The 16,613-nt window shown below is 46.5% G+C and overlaps 1 protein-coding gene across 8 annotated transcripts in view; it reads right to left on the minus strand.

The window, feature by feature from the left end:
- adgrv1 (adhesion G protein-coupled receptor V1) overlaps positions 1 to 16,613 on the minus strand; it is an 838,553-nt gene that overhangs the window by 480,814 nt on the left and 341,126 nt on the right. For all 8 annotated transcript variants that reach the window (XR_005461637.1, XM_038805279.1, XM_038805282.1 and 5 more), the window contains 2 exons: positions 14,336 to 14,518; positions 9,009 to 9,188 (listed from right to left, as the gene is read on the minus strand). Coding sequence is in view for 7 of the 8 variants with exons in the window: in XM_038805279.1 (XP_038661207.1) it covers positions 9,009 to 9,188; positions 14,336 to 14,518 (363 nt within the window). In the remaining variant the exon portion in view is untranslated. The remainder of the gene's footprint in view (positions 1 to 9,008; positions 9,189 to 14,335; positions 14,519 to 16,613) is intronic.

A 16,613-nucleotide genomic window follows, 5' to 3' on the forward strand; every position in this document is an offset into this window, starting at 1 on the left:
GCATACGGAGGCTGGTGGGATGAAATGTGAGGACGAGGGGGACTCTATCCTTGTTCTGGGAGGAAGGGGGCGAGGGTAGTGGCGCGGGAGATGGACCACACACTGTTGAGGGCCCTGTCAACAACTGTAGGTGGGAAATCATGGTTGAGGAAGGAGGAACACATTTTCGACGCACAATTTTGGAAAGTGGCATCATCGGAACAAATGCGACGGAGGTGAAGGAGTTGAGAAAAAGGAATGGTAGGGTGCGAAGAGTTGTAGTCCAGATAGCTGTGTGAGTCAGAGGGCTTGTAGTGGATATTAGTAGATAGTGTATTGCCGGAAATAGAGATAGAAAGATTAAGGAAGGGAAGGGAGTATCTAAGGTGGACTAGGTGAAAGTGATGGAGCGGTCAAAACTGGAAGCAAAGTTGATGAATTTTTCCAGGTCTGGACGAGAGCATGAAGCGGCACCAAAATAGTCATCAATGTATCGGTAATGGAGTTGTGGCAGGGGGCCCGGATAGGCCTGGAACAAGGAATGTTCCACATACCCCATAAAAAGACAAGCGTAGCTCGGACCCATTTGAGTACCCATTGCTACACCTTTGATTTGGAGAAAATGGGATGAGTTAAAGGAGAAGTTGTTGAGAGATAGAACGTGTTCAGCCAGGTGGAGAAGAGTGGTGGGGAATGGGAATTGTCCGGGCCTTTTTTCAAGAAAGAAGCAAACAGCTCACAGGCCACCCTGGTGTGGGATGGAGGCGTAAAGAGATTGCACATCCATGGTGAATATAATTCGGTTAGGGCCTACGAACTGGAAGCTGTATGAGTCAGTGGGCTGTGCAATATGCCGCAGTGCATCAGAGGAATCCCGGATGTAGGTGGGGAGAGAATGGACCAGAAGAGTGAAGATGGAGTTAAGATAGGAGGAAATAAGTTCTGTGGGGCAGGAGCATGCTGACACAATAGGCCTGCCGGGACAGTCCTTTTTGTTGTTTTTGGGAAGTAGATAAAAGTGGGCTGCCTGGGGTTGGGAGACTATGAGGTTGGAAGCTGTGGGAGGGAAGGCACCCGGAGGAAATGAGGTCGCTAACGGTATTGGAGATATGGCTTGATGTTCAGTGGTCTGGTCATGGTCCAGGGGGAGGTAGGAAGAAGTATTTGAGAGTTGGCGCTCAGCCTCTGCGAGGTAGAGGTCAGTGCGCCAGACGACAACAGCACCCCCTTTGCCAGCAGGTTTGATGACAAAGTCAGGGTTAGATCTGACGGAGTGAAGAGCAGAAAGTTCAGAAGGAGAGAGGTTGGAATGTGTGAGGGGGGCAGAACAATTAAGACGGCAAATGTCCTGTCGACAGTTAGAACATAGAACATAGAACAGTACAGCACAGAACAGGCCCTTCGGCCCTCGATGTTGTGCCGAGCAATGATCACCCTACTCAAACCCACCCGATACCTGTAACCCAACAAACCCCCCCTCCTTACTTTTTTTTTAGGACACTATGGGCAATTTAGCATGGCCAATCCACCTAACCCGCACATCTTTGGACTGTGGGAGGAAACCGGACCACCCGGAGGAAACCCACGCACACACGGGGAGGACGTGCAGACTCCACACAGACAGTGACCCAGCCGGGAATCGAACCTGGGACCCTGGAGCTGCGAAGTATTTATGCTAACCACCATGCTACCGTGCTGCCCTCAATGAAAAGATCAAGGGGCAGGTAATTGTCCCGGCAGGGGGGTCAGAATAAAAAGAATATTTCCTTTCACTATAAAAAGTGTTTGGAATGTGGAATTAAATTTCAATAGGGTGTTAGAGCCCCAAATTCATGTCTTAAAACAGCTATGACAGTGATGGGAAACTACTTTCTAATATAGATCAGTTGGATGGACCTTTAATATAAGATGTTGTTTTATCTATCTTGTGAAGTTGATCCCAATGATTATGGATAAGGAAGGAAGGAGGAAGCATCCAAAGAAATAGGGTTTTATACTAATGCCTAAAAATGTTAAATAAAAATTAAATATTGCATCAGGTAAATTTTATATTTTCTAAATATACATGAAGAAAATAGTGTAGAAATGAAACAATTATGCTTTAAGCATACAATTGTCATCAAACACTAGCACGAGAGATATGGGCAGATATAATCTAAAGCCTTATTCCCATTACAAATATGTTCTTTCCCCTGAAAAATATTCACAGTCATCGCTGTATATTTTTGTTCCCATATTTTCTGTACTAACAGCAACCATCACAAGTCTCCTTTTCCTGAGATCAGTCTCCTAGAACGCCATTGGTTCTTACTCTGCTGCTTGCCTGGCAGAGACTTCCTCCAAAAGGTATTGTGTGTCGACATCTATATGTGAAGAAAGATTATTGATTTTCTGCCAACAGCAACATTTGGAGGCAGCTATTTATTATAGATTAATATTCACTTTGAAACAAATTTGAATTTTTACATCAAATAAATTACAAACGATTCTCATATAGCTTTGAGAAGGAAAAGATTGTTCTCTGGGTAAGATTCAAACCCATTCACCAGTGGTGAAATGCGATTTCAAGCAGAGTCTGCCTCACTTGCTGCCATCCATCTATGCAGTAGTATAGGGATTTCAATGGATGGAATTCAATGCCAGCCCCCAATCAGCACATGATGCGGCGGGACGGTAAGTTCGCCGCAACAAAAAGAACTGGGCAGACAGGAGCATTTTCCCCCTGGGCCAGGAGGGAACTGGAACTGGAAGGCAGCCTTTGTTGAAGCGCTGAGGGAACATCAGCAGGAAAACAAGGCAGAGGCCAGAGCGGACATAGAGGCTGCAGTGCAGGCAGCAATGGCCAAGGCCCAGGCAGAGGCGCAGAAACTGGAAGCCCAAGAGGAGAAACTGGAAGCCCAAGAGGAGAAACTGGAAGCCCAAGCGGTGACCACTAAGGAGCTGTAGAAAGCCACAACTGACATGAGCAACCGGATCACGGCCCTGGAGAAGGAGGTGGCGAGACTGGGCACAACACAGGGCAACCTGAAGGGCAGAGTGGACGAATCGGAAAACCGCTTGAGAGGACAAAATGTCAGGATAGTGGGCCTACCAGAGGGGATCGGGGGGAAAAACCCCCATGGCATATGTGGCCGAGATGCTGGGCAACTTAGTCGGGAGGAAAACTTTCCCCAACCCACCAGAAATGGGCAGAGCACACCAGTCGCTGCACCCGAAGCCCAAAGCCGGGGACCACCCGAGAGCAGTTATAGCTAAACTGCACCGGTACCAAGACAGGGAAACAATCCTGCGCTAGGCCAGGAAAAATAGAACCTGCAAATGGGACGGACACTTCATTAGAATTTACGAGGACATTGGGGCAGGGTGAGGCAACACCAGGCCCCCCCGCCCCCACCCCCGCCACGGCAAGCGCAACCTGGACAAAAAGCAAACCACTGCCCGAGGGACCGCTTCAGGTGGGAGACCAGGCCCCAGCACGAGGGAACGAGAGTAGCGGAGAAGGGAGGGCAAGCGAGAGCAGGGTAGGATGGGGGAAGAGTGGGCAGAAAACCGCAGAGGCTGGGCAAGGGAGAAGCGAGACAGTAACTCCCGAGAGGGGGGGCTACCGTACTAGCAGAAAAGCTCGCGCCGGGGGCATGCAACAAAGCAAGGGCGCAGTGCGCCCCCAACAGTGGGGAAGGCGCCAGGCCAGGGGTGGGGGGAATCACTCAACAGAGGCGGGAGAGCAAATGAAATGAAATGAAAATTGCTTATTGTCACGAGTAGGCTTCAATGAAGTTACTCTGAAAAGCCCCTAGTCGCCACATTCCGGCGCCTGTCCGGGAAGGCTGGTACGGGAATCGAACCGTGCTGCTGGCCTGCTTGGTCTGCTTTAAAAGCCAGCGATTTAGTCCAGTGAGCTAAACCAGCCCCTTGTGATAGGAACAGGGGAAAGAGGGCAAAGGAGGGGTATACGGGAGAAGGGGTAAAAAGTGGGGGGTAAAGGGAGAGATCGGGGGGGGGCACAGGGAGGGAAAGGCCGGGGGGCGGGACACAAGAGGAGGGAAGGGCAAACAAGACTAGAAAAGGAATAGCAATAAGGCTACAAAGTGCCACAACCAAGGGCTCGAAACAAGGAATTGCTGCAAGCACCCACTCAGTATGGTCTCTGGGCGAAGGGAGACCCCGGAGTGCAGGGATCTGACTGCCTGGAGAGAGAAGTGATAGCGGCCATCCTGGACAGCCCCCTAACAAAGAGAAACCCCGGAGGGCAGGGGCACGTCCACCAGGTAAATATGGTTAATCCCAAAGGAGCGAGGGGACAGAAGGCCCCACCAGGATAGTCACCTGGAACGTAAGGGGACTCAACGGCCCAACGAAAAGATCCCGAGTCCTCACCCACCTCAAAAATATGAAGGCCAACATAGTCTTCCTCCAAGAGACACACCTGAGAGAGCAGGATAAGAAAGGATAAGAGAGACTGTGGGTAAGAAAGGGCTGGGTGGGAGAAACCTACCATTCCTGCTATGGGGCAAGGGCCAGGGGGGTGGCAATACTGATCAGTAAGAGGACAATGTTTAGGGCGACAAAGACAGTTACGGACCCAGGGGGACGGTATGTCATGGTCAGCGGGGCCCTGGATGGGGCACCAGTAGTAGTAGCTAACCTGTACGCACCCAACTAGGACGACACAAACTTCACCAAGAAGACCATGGCAGAAATCCCTAACATAGCGATGCACCGACTAATCATGGGGCGGGGGGACTTCAACTGTGTACAGGATCCAACGACAGACAGATCAAACCCCAAAACGGGGAAAACCTCAAGCATGGCAAGGGAACTCAGTCACTTTATGGAACAGATGGGAGCGGTGAACCCCTAGAAGTTCACTCACCCAGAGGAGAAGGAGTTCTCCTTCTTCTCCCCAGTACACAATGTGGGGAAAACGCTGCTTCCGGGGAAAGACAAAGTGGGATACTCCGCAATTGTGATATCAGACCACGCTCCACACGGAGACAAAGCCAGCCGCCTGTTGGCACACCAACTGAGAAAGCAGGCAGCCACCAGAGAAATTGCACAAATCAGTGACACCAGAGGCACATTAGAAACAGAACCAGAAAAGATCAACGAAACCTTCAAGGCCTTCTACCAAGGGCTGTGCACCTCAGAGCCCCCAATGGGGGAGTCCGGGATGAAATGGTTCCTTGATGGACTGGACATACCAGTCGTGGGGGAAGGCAGAAAACGGGGTCTGGAAGCACCACTAGCACTGGGAGAGATCATGGACAGCATTAGCTCCATGCAGGTGGGGAAGGCGCCGGGACCAGACGGGTTCCCGGCAGACTTCTACAAAATATTTGCGACAGCACTGGCCCCGCACCTGCGGGAGATGTTCACAGACTCGCTAGCTAGGGGCACACTGCCACCCACGTTAGCACAGGCCTCAATTTTGCTGATACCTAAGAAAGACAAAGACCCAATGTGGAATGTGGATCATACAGACCCATCTCTACTGCTGAACGCAGATGCCAAAATATGGCCAAAATCGTAGCCAAAAGGCCAGAAGACTGTGTACCAGAGGTGGTCGCAGAGGACCAGACGGGATTTGTCAAAGTTAGACAGCTTACCTTGAACAACAGGCGCCTGCTGAACGTGATAGTGAACCTCTCCGGGGAGAGAACACCAGAGGTGATCGTCTTCCTGGACGTAGAAAAGACCTTCAACAGAGTCGAATGGAAATACCTTATAGAGGTACTGGAGCGGTTCCGGCTTGGAACAGGGTTCACCTCCTGGGTAAAACCCCTAAACAATGCTCCCATGGCAAGCATACAAACCAACAACACCAACTCCTGATACTTCCAGCTGCACAGAGGCACCAGACAAGGATGCCCACTGTGCCGCTGCTGTTCGCTCTAGTGATCGAACCACTCATAGCAGCCAAATGCTGGAGGGGATCAGAAGGGGCGGCAGAGAGCACAGAGTCTCACTCTATGCAGATGACCTGCTCCTCTACATTTCGGACCCACAACGCCGCATGGTCGGAATCATCGCTCTCCTAAAAGAGTTTGGCACCTTCTCAGGCTACAAACTCAACATGAGCAAAAGCAAGATCTTCCCGGTACACCCACAAGTCGGGGGGCAGCACTAATGGGACTGCCGTTTAAACATGCCCAACACAAATTCCGCTACCTGGGGATCCAAATAGCCCATGACTGGAAAGGGATCCACAAATGGAACCTCACCAGTCTGACGGAGGAAGTAAAAAAGGACCTGCAAAGATGGAACACACTCCCACTCTCCCTCGCGGGGAGAGTCCAGATGATCAAAATGAACGTACTGCCCAGGTGCCTCTTCCTACTTAGATCCATTCCGATCTACATCCCCAAGGCCTTTTTCAAAGCACTAGACAAACTACCGTATATACTCGCGTAACATGCGACTTTTGAGCACCTAATTTGAAGCCTAAATTTCGGGGGTCGCATGATACGCGAGGTACAAAAATCGCGGGTGTGAAATGCTGGCCAAGATAAGTCACATAGCATCCAGCTGGCTTTACTAGCGTCGTTCAGCCACTTGCCGTTTCCATTCATAAAAACATGAATGGAAACGTCAAGTGGCTGAACATCTTCCCATCAGAATACTACTCTTCAGATTTTGACCACAGCATTCTGATGGGAAGATGTTCAGCCACTTGACGTTTCCATTCATGTTTTTATGAATGGAAACGGCAAGTGGCTGAACAACGCTAGTAAAGCCAGCTGGAAAGCTGTTCGAATCGCGAACAGCTTTCACAGCAGAATCAACTCTGCAGAAACCACACACAATGATACCATTTGGAAGTTTTAGTTTCCAAAATTAATTTCCAAAAAAGTCACTCGCATGATACATGAGGTATACCATAAAAGCATGTTTTTGGGCCGAAAATGTATGGGTCGCATGATACGCGAGATCAAAAGTTACGCGAGTATATACGGTAATCATGCCGTTCGTATGGGGGGGAGGGGGAAATGCTAGGATCCCAAAGAAGGTCCGGCAAAAAACAAAATCCAGGGGGGCTAGCCCTCCCAAACCTACAATTCTATCACTGGGCGGCGATGGCTGAGCGAATAAGGGGATGGATCAAGGAGCCAGAAGCTGAGTGGGTGCGCGCGGAGGAGGCCTCCTGCATAGGAACCTCCCTCCGGGCCCTCACCACGGCAGCACTCCCATCCCCACCCAAAAAACACTCCCGCAGCCCGATGGTGATAGCCACCCTCCAATCCTGGAACCAACTACGGCAACAATTTGGCCTGACTAAAATGTCGGACAAAGCTCCCATCTGCAACAATCATAGGTTCACACCAGTGCTGACTGACGCCACCTTCGAAAGTTCGGGCAGGACGGAGGGGCACTGATAGTGAGGGACCTACACATGGACTATAGGATTGCAACACTGGACGAACTGACAGAGAAATTACAGCTAGCCAGGGGTAACGAGCTAAGGTATCTACGACTTAAAAACGTCCTACGAAAGGAGACAAGGACGTACCTATAACCGCCACGACGGACGTTACTGGAAGAGGTACTGTACGCAAGCATACTAGATAAAGGAAACTGTAGCGACACGTATCACCGACTGGTAGAAAGGGCCGACACCGTACTGGACACAACAAGAAAGAAATGGGAGGGGGACCTGGAGATTGAAATAGGGTGGGGACTCTGGAGCGAAGCACTGCATAGGGTCAACTCCACCGCCATGTGCGCAAGGCTCAGCCTGACGCAGCTAAAAGTGGTACAAAGAGCCTACTTAACAAGAACCCGTATGAGTAGGTTCTTCCCGGAGGTGGAGGATAGATGTGAATGGTGCCAAGTAGGCCCGGCGAACCACGCCCACATGTTCTGGTCTTGCCCCAGACTTGTGGGGTACTGGACAGCCTTCTTCGAGGCAATGTCCAAAGTGGTGGGGATGAGGGTAGAGCCATGCCCGAAAGTGACAGTCTTCGGGGTTTCAGACCAGCCAGATCTATTCATGGGGAGGAGGGCGGACGCACTTGCCTTTGCTTCCCTGATCGCCCGCCGTAGAATCCTGTTTGGCTGGCGGTCAGCAGCACCACCCAAAGCTGCAGACTGGCTGTCCGACCTCTCGGAATCTCTCCAAATGGAGAAAATCAAATTCGCCATCCGAGGGTCAGACAACGGCATCCATAGAACGTGGAGCCATTCACCCAATTGTTCCGGGACCTGTTTGTGGTCAACGAACAAGCAGAAGAATAGCCAGGTAGCCAAGATTCAGGGTAAAATAGCCAAGGTATGAGAGGGAGAGATAGACCGGGAAGGGGGGGGGGGGGGGGGACAGCTAAACCTAAGAGGAAAGAAATGCGAACCACAGGAGGAGGGGGAGGGTGAGGGGGGGGGGGGGGGGGGGGAGGGAAGGGAGGGGGGGGGGAGGGAAGGGAGGGGGGAAGGGAAGGGAGGGGGGGGGAGGCAGGGAAACGACAGCTGGGAGGGCACGGGATATGATAACAAACGTGGCATCTCCAGGAACAGAGAACAAGGAGAATACAGGCAAACGACGGGACGAACGGCTGAAGCAGAGGTGAGTGCGAGATGACAACGGCAGCGAGATCTGTCCGGGAGAAGCAAGTGACAACACCAACACCAAACCCATTCGGTAATTGTTTCTCCGGCACCCAAATGTATATTTACCTCCCCAGTCTCCACCCCCCACAAACAGTTGCCTACTGTAAATAATTTTGCCAGTTGTACAGAGTTGCTGCTGTTGAGCTGGTGCACAATACCATACCAGTTATTCTATTTTATTTTTTATATTATTTTTTATTATCATTTTTTTTTTTGGTATGTTTGGGTGTGCTCTTCTCTTCTATATATGTATATATATTTCTTATTCTGTGTACATAACAGTAAATATACTTTGTTCAAAAACTCAATAAAATAACATTTATTTAAAAAAAAATATTGCAGATATCTATCCTCGGCCAGATTCTTTTACAATCGTACCTGATAAATTTCAGCAGCAAGAAAGATTCAGAAAAATGCAGATGATTACTCACAGATCGTTCCTCAAACCCAAACACTCCTACAGGCGAATCATTGTTGGGAATGTTGACAGTAACTACAATATCATCTCCCATTTTGGCACCTCCCGTCACTCCAGTCAGGATAACATGGAATGTCTCCAGAAATTCTGTCAGATTATCATCCACTATAATGATGTCCAGAACAGCAGAAGACTACAAAAATGGAAGAATGAAAACAGATTTGATACTGCGAGTTTATATTTCAAGAATTTGAAATTAAGAGTGCTTAAGACTGTAGAATCATTTTTGTGAAGTTATCCATCCACTGCACAGACTAAATTTGAGTTTGTTGATGCTTCATCTATTTAAAAAACACATTTTTTTTTAAAATGCAACATTTATGCAGTAGTCCTGAAACTTTAAAACAAACAGTGCAATGGTAAGATGACAATACAAACATATTTCAAGCTGTGAATTATTTTGTGTTCAGGTTCCTTCATAATAAGTGAATGTATTTTTAAAATGATTAATTTATTCGATTCCTGGGACAATGTGACTAGTACAGACCAGTTGATTACACATCAACAGAACCTGAACAAATGTCCTTGCTAGTATGTTCTGGAAGGTTTAAACTAGCTTGGCAGACGGGAATGAGAGCCACGTGGTAGAGAGGAACACCAAAAGTATACAAAGAATTGGGTGAAACAGATAGCACTTGGATAAGAAATAACAAGTTATTAGATGAGGGTCAAACTCAGAGGGAATATAATAAAGCCTAAAATAGGTTTACAACACATGTATGTGAACGCATGGAGCAGTAGGTGCATCGCAAATGGGAGTGTGATGCGCTGGTATCAGAGACCTGGTTCAAAGAAAGTCAAGATTGGATGCAAACTATTCTTGGTTACAAGGTGTTCAGGAGAGATGGAGAAGGAAAGAAAGAGGAGCAGTAGCATTATTGATTAAGCAGAATATTATACTGCTGGACAGAGAGGATGCCCTAAAGAGGTCAAGATCAGAATCTATTTGGTTAGAGATAAGAAATAAAAAAAGGAGCCATTGTACTACTGGGTGTACTCTATAGGGTACCAACTTTAATTATCCTAATATAGACTAGGATAGCATTAGAAAGAGATTCTAAAGAGTGTTCGGGGGAGTATTGCTAATCAGAATCCTTCTGGCCAAACAAGGAACTATAAACATAAACCATTGAAGCAAAGAGAGGGTGAGAAGAGACTGTGCGCTAACAAATTAAAATCTAAAAGCCTTCCATAGGCACATATACAGTAAAAGGGTGAAAAAAGGTGTGCAGGCAATTAGGGAACAAAAAGTGATTTCTGAATAGAAAGAAAGGGCATGGCAGAGGTACTAAATTAACATTTTGCATCTGATGTTTCCAAGGAAGACAATAATGTCAAAGTTGTAATGAAAGAGGAGGTAGTTGAGACACTATGCGCTTAAAATTGCTAAAGAGAAGCATTTGAAAAGTTTTGTTGTTAAATCACCAGGACTGGATTAGACACAACGAAGGGTGAAAAGTTTGGAGACACTGGCCATTACTTTCCAATCCTGTTTACATTCAGGGTGGTGCCGGAGGACAGGAGAATTGCAAATATCCTTGTTCAAAAATGGATGCAAGGAACAGCAGGCCATTCAGCTTAACCATGGTGGTGGGAAAGCTTTTAAATCCAGGACAAAGTAGTTATTCAATTTTGTTTCATTCTTTCTCGGGATGTGGGCATTGCTAGCTAAGCCAACATTTTTATTGCCCGCCCCCACTTGTCCTTGAGAAGGAGGTGGTGAGCTGCATTTTTGAACTGCTGTGGTCCATGTGTGTAGGTACACCCACAGTGCTAATATGGAGGGAGTTGCTGGATTTTGACCCAGCGACAGTGAAAGAACAGTGTTCTAAATTAGGATGGCATGTGCTTTATAAGGGAAATTGCAGATGATGGTGGTGTTCCCATGCATCTCCTTCTTAGCGGCAGAGGCCACAGGTTTGGAAGGTGCTATCAAAGGAGCCTTAGTGAGTTGTTGCAGTGCATTTTGTAAATAGCAAAGACAGTTGCCACTGCATTGGTGGTAAAGGGAGTGCCAATCAAATGGGTTGCTTTATCCTGGATGGTGTCAAGCTTCTTAAGTGTTGTTGGAGCTGCACTCACCCAGGCAAGTGGAGAGTATTCCACCATCCTCGTCACTTGTGCCTTATAGATGGTGGGAGGCGAGTTACTTTCTGCAGAATTCCCAGCCTCTGACCTGTCCTTGTAACCACAGTATTTATATGGCTGCTCCAGTTTAGTTCCTGGTCAATGGTAATCTTCACGATGTTGACAATGGGGGATTCAGTAATGGTAATGTAATAGAATAGTTAGCACAGTGGGCTAAACAGCTGGCTGGTAATGAAGAGCAAGGCCAGCAGCGCGGGTTCAATTCCTGTACCGGCCTCCCTGAACAGGCGCCGGAATGTGGCGACTAGGTATTTTTCACAGTAACTTAATTGAAGCCTACTTGTGACAATATTCTTCAGTATTTACGAATGAGAGGGGCTATATTGTTGGAGAGGAAAGTGTGAAAAAGACTGGTAAGCTCAAGGAGATACTTGGTAAGAAGGAAGATGTGTTGGGCATTTTGAAAAACTTCAGGATAGACAAGTCCCCAGGGCCTGACGGGATGTATCCAAGGATTCTATGGGAAGCACGAGATGAAATTGCAGAGCCATTGGCAATGATCCTTTCATCCTCACTTTCAACAGGGGTGGTACCAGGAGATTGGAGAGTGGTGAATGTCGTGTCCCTGTTCAAAAAAGGGAATAGGGATAATTACAGGCCATTTAGTCTTACTTTGGTGGTAGGCAAAGTAATGGAAAGGGTACTGAGGGATAGGATTTCTGAGCATCTGGAAAGACACTGCTTGATTAGGGATAGTCAGCATGGATTTGTGAGGGGTAGGTCTTGCCTCACAAGTCTTATTGAATTCTTTGAGGAGGTGACCAAGCATGTGGATGAAGGTAAAGCAGTGGATGTAGTATACATGGATTTTAGTAAGGCATTTGATATGGTTCCCCATGGTAGGCTTATGCCGAAAGTAAGGAGGCATGGGATAGTGGGAAATTTGACCAGTTGGATAACGAACTAGCTTACCGATAGAAGTCAGAGAGTGGTGGTGGATGGCAAATATTCAGCCTGGAGCCCAGTTACCAGTGGCGTACCGCAGGGATCAGTTCTGGGTCCTCTGCTGTTTGTGATTTTCATTAATGACTTGGTTGAGGGAGTTGAAGGGTGTGTCAGTACATTTGCAGACGATACGAAGATTGGTGGAGTTGTGGATAGTGAGGAGGGCTGTTGTTGGCTGCAAAGAGACATAAATAGGATGCAGAGCTGGGCTGAGAAGTGGCAGATGGAGTTTAACCCTGAAAAGTGTGAGGTTGTCCATTTTGGAAGGACAAATATGAATGCGGAATATAGGGTTAATGGTAGGGTTCTTGGCAATGTGGAGGAGCAGAGAGATCTTGTGGTCTATTTTCATAGATCTTTGAAAGTTGCCACTCAAGCGGATAGAGCTGTGAAGGAGACCTATGGTGTGCTAGCTTTCATTAGCAGAGGGATTGAATTTAAGAGCCGTGAGGTGATGATGCAGCTGTACAAAACCTTGGTAAGACCACACTTGGAGTACTGGTCGCCTCATTTGTGGAAGCTTTGGAAAAGGTGCAAAGGAGATTTACCAGGATGTTGCCTGGAATGGAGAGTAGGTCTTACGAGGAAAGGTTGAGGGTGCAGGGCCTTTTCTCATTAGAACGGAGAAGGATGAGGGGCGACTTGATAGAGGTTTATAAGATGATCAGGGGAATAGATAAACAGTCAGAGACTTTTTCCCCGGGTGGAACAAACCATTACAAGGGGGCATAAATTTAAAGTGAATGGTGGAAGATATAAGGGCATGTCAGAGGTAGGTTCTTTACCCAGACAGTAGTGGGGGCATGGAATGCACTGCCTGTGGAAGTAGTTGAGTCGGAAACATTAGGGACCTTCAAGCGGCTATTGGATAGGTACATGGATTACGGTAGAATGATGGGGTGTAAATTTGTTCTTAATCTAGGACAAATGTTCGGCACAACATTGTGGGCCGAAGGGCCTGTTCTGTGCTGTATTTTTCTATGTTTTCTATGTTTAATAAGCGATTATATTATTATTCTATTCGAATGTCATGGGAAGATGGTTTGGTTCTTTCCTGTTGGAGATGGTCAATGCATAGCAATTGTGTCAATACTCCTTGCTAGTTACCATGCTTGTCAGCAACTTTGAGGTGAGATAAAGGGGGCAGTGACAGCACAGATAGGAAATTGGATGAATGACAGGAAGCACAGGTGAAGACAGGTGAAGAATTGCTTTCTAACAGGAGAAAGGATACATTGGGTGTTCACTCAAGGATTAGCATTAGTGTACAGGGAACAATTTCAAAATTGGCAGATGTCCCAATGGCCAATTTATGAAGAATGAAGGGGTACAAACATAAGGTCAAATGTAAGGGATTTAATAGCACAAGGTGTTAAACAGCTGGCTTGTAAAGCAGAACAAGGCCAGTAGCACGGGTTCAATTCCTGTACCAGCCTCTCTGAACAGGTGCCACAATGTGGCGACTGGGGGCTTTTCACAGTAACTTCATTTGAAGCCTACTTGTGACAATAAGCGATTTTTATTTCATTTCAGAGGGCAGGATATTTTCTTTTACACAGATTGTAGAATGAAGCCTGTAGAATAGTAAATGGCACAATAAGTGGAAAAAATTCAATTTCTGTGGAGACGTAAAATGGCTGGTAGTGGATTGGCCACCTGTTTATACCAATTTACAGCCAGTCAGGGGTATAACAGGCAGCCAGCTCACTGCTGTGCTTCAGTCTCAATCAAATCTTGAAGTTGAATCTCACCATCATGTCAATTCTTAAGAATAGGTCAAATAGGGTTTTTTTTAAATAAATGTAGAGTACCCAATTATTTTTTTCCAATTAAGGGCAATTTAGCTTGGCCAATCCACCTTACCTGCACATCTTTGGGTTGTGGGGGTGAAACCCACGCAGACACGGGGAGAATGTGCAAACTCCACACAGACTGTGACCCGGGGTCGGGATCGAACCCAGGTCCTCAGTGCCATAGGCAACAGTGCTAATCACTGCGTCACCATGCAGCCGGAGGTCAAAGAGGTGGTTAAAGGAAAAAGGAATAAAGGGTTATTGAAACAGAGCATAGATATGTGGTTAGAACTATTGCTTGTGTGAAGGATAAACATGGACATTGGCTGGTTGGGCCAAACAGCCCGTTTCTGTGCTGTAATTCCTGTGTAAAACACGTCAAACAAAAACTTACATCTCCATTCGCGAATTTAAGACTTCCATAGGCTGGTGTGAAATCTGAAAAATTGGCACTCCCAGGTCGTGCTTCCCAAGATACATTTACTTCTCCAAATTTACCAGCGCTGCGGATCACCAGCAATCGTAGGTGGTTCCTTGGAGGGGCTACCTCATAAGCAGTAACTGCACCAGTTTCATCCTGACAATACATTTTGATTTATGTCAAATTGTGATAACATTTGTTTTTATTATCAAAGATTAAAACACTATGGAACCAGCACTTTGATATTAACAGACTACCTTATGCAAGAATGTTTATTATATATTGTAACATATCAAATGAAAAATTGTATTTTTTTTGTGAGGATGTTCTGGACTTGAATGTCTAACCTCTTGAGATATATTTTAGTGTTACACACTTATGAGTGATACCATAATTAGGCTATTCAGCCCACTGAGTCTGTTCCGCTGTTCAATTATGGCTGATATGTTTCTCTTGCCCATTCTCCTCCTTTCTCCCCATAACCCTTGATCCCCTTATTAATCAGGAACCTATCTATCTCTGTCTTAAAGTCACTCGGTGATTTGGCCTCCACAGCTTTCTGCGGCAAAGAGTTCCACAGATTCAACACCCTCTGGCTGAAAAGATTCCTCATCTCAGTTTTAAAGGATCGTTCCTTCAGTTTAAGGCTGTGCCCTCGGGGTTCTAGTTTTTTCTAATGGTGGAAACATCCTTTCTGCATCCATTCTATCTAGGCCTCTCAGTATCCTTTAGATTTCAATAAGATCCCCCCCCCCCTCATCCTTCTAAACTCCAGAGACACAGTCCTCAACTGCCCCTCATACGACAAGCTCTTCATTGCAGGAATCATTCTTGTGAACCTCCTCTGGACCCTTTCCAAGGTCAGCACATCCTTCCTTAGATACAGGGCCTAAAACTGCCCACAGTACTCCAAATGGGGTCTGACCAGAGCCTTATACAGCCTCAGAAGTATATCCCTAGTCTTGTATTCTAGCCCTCTCGACATGAATGCTAACATTGCATTTACCTAACAGCCAACCAAACCTGCATGTTAACCTTAAGAAAATCTTGAACTAGAATACCTCGATATCTCACAAAAGTCACCACACCTTGTCAGAATCAATGAGTAACACGTCACTAACTTTCACTTTATTGCACCTCAGCAACCTTTAAGACTGATTGGGATCGGCAGTAGTCAGGAAGATATGCACCGGTGCATTTACACAAAGCAACACTCAAGCTGTTTGAAATTATGGCTGACACAAAAAGTTGCTGAATGCTCCATCACTGGACATTCCATTCTCTCTGCAAAGTACCTACAGTGCCTCTACCTACACAAAAGATTTCTGTATTCTGTGCCAACACTGCTCAATAAGCATTACTCAGAAGAATTTCCATCAACTGCTCAAATCATTTTAATAGTCCCTCACTTGCTACTTTGCAACATTCTCATGTCACCTATTTCTGAATTCTTCCTTTTGGTGCACCTTTACTTTACATCAAACCTATTAATGTTATCAGTCTTCGAAATAAATTAGTGCAAACACATACTGATAATACTGGCATATTAACACCTATGTCAGTATCTGAATTGGAACAAAATTGTGGGCCATCGGTTCAACAAATGCATCAACAGGGCATTTTTATATTGTAAGGCAAATTCTGATTTGGTGCAATGTGGTCTTATCAGGAGAAGTGCTCTGAGATGTATTCACCTTGAGGACAATAATTCCACAAACTGCATCTGCCCCATATTATAGTTAAACCATTAAAAGATGATTGGCATCAAATTAGGATTGATTGTGCCTTTTTTGCAGCCATCAGGAGTTCTGTATCAGGACCAAATGGCATTCTCAATATCCACATTGTGCTAGGTGCCATACTGGCGAGGGCGCACACAGTGAATGGCCCTGGAAGTATACGGACCAGACAGATCATGAATTCAATCAGCATTCCATGATACTGGGGATGTAATTTCACAGCTAAACACTCTAGCCAACATACTCTCTCTACCTCGCACAGCTCAGCCCAGTGAGCATCTAGAAATACTCCCTCTCTACCCTACCAGTGCTACTTAAAGAATTCATCAACTGGTTACAAGTGGAGTGGCATGCGAAGTACAGCATAATAAAGGTCCCTGATCCTCTCTATTCACGATGAAACATATTTAATTCTCTCTTGCCAGAGAGCAAACAAGCAGAGTGAGTGATGATGAAAATCATGCAATTGAAGGGATGCACTAAAATAATATACTATATTTCACTGGGGTTAC

This window comes from Scyliorhinus canicula, chromosome 8 (assembly GCF_902713615.1).
Source record: "Scyliorhinus canicula chromosome 8, sScyCan1.1, whole genome shotgun sequence".
In the NCBI taxonomy this organism is placed as follows: Eukaryota; Metazoa; Chordata; class Chondrichthyes; order Carcharhiniformes; family Scyliorhinidae; genus Scyliorhinus; species Scyliorhinus canicula.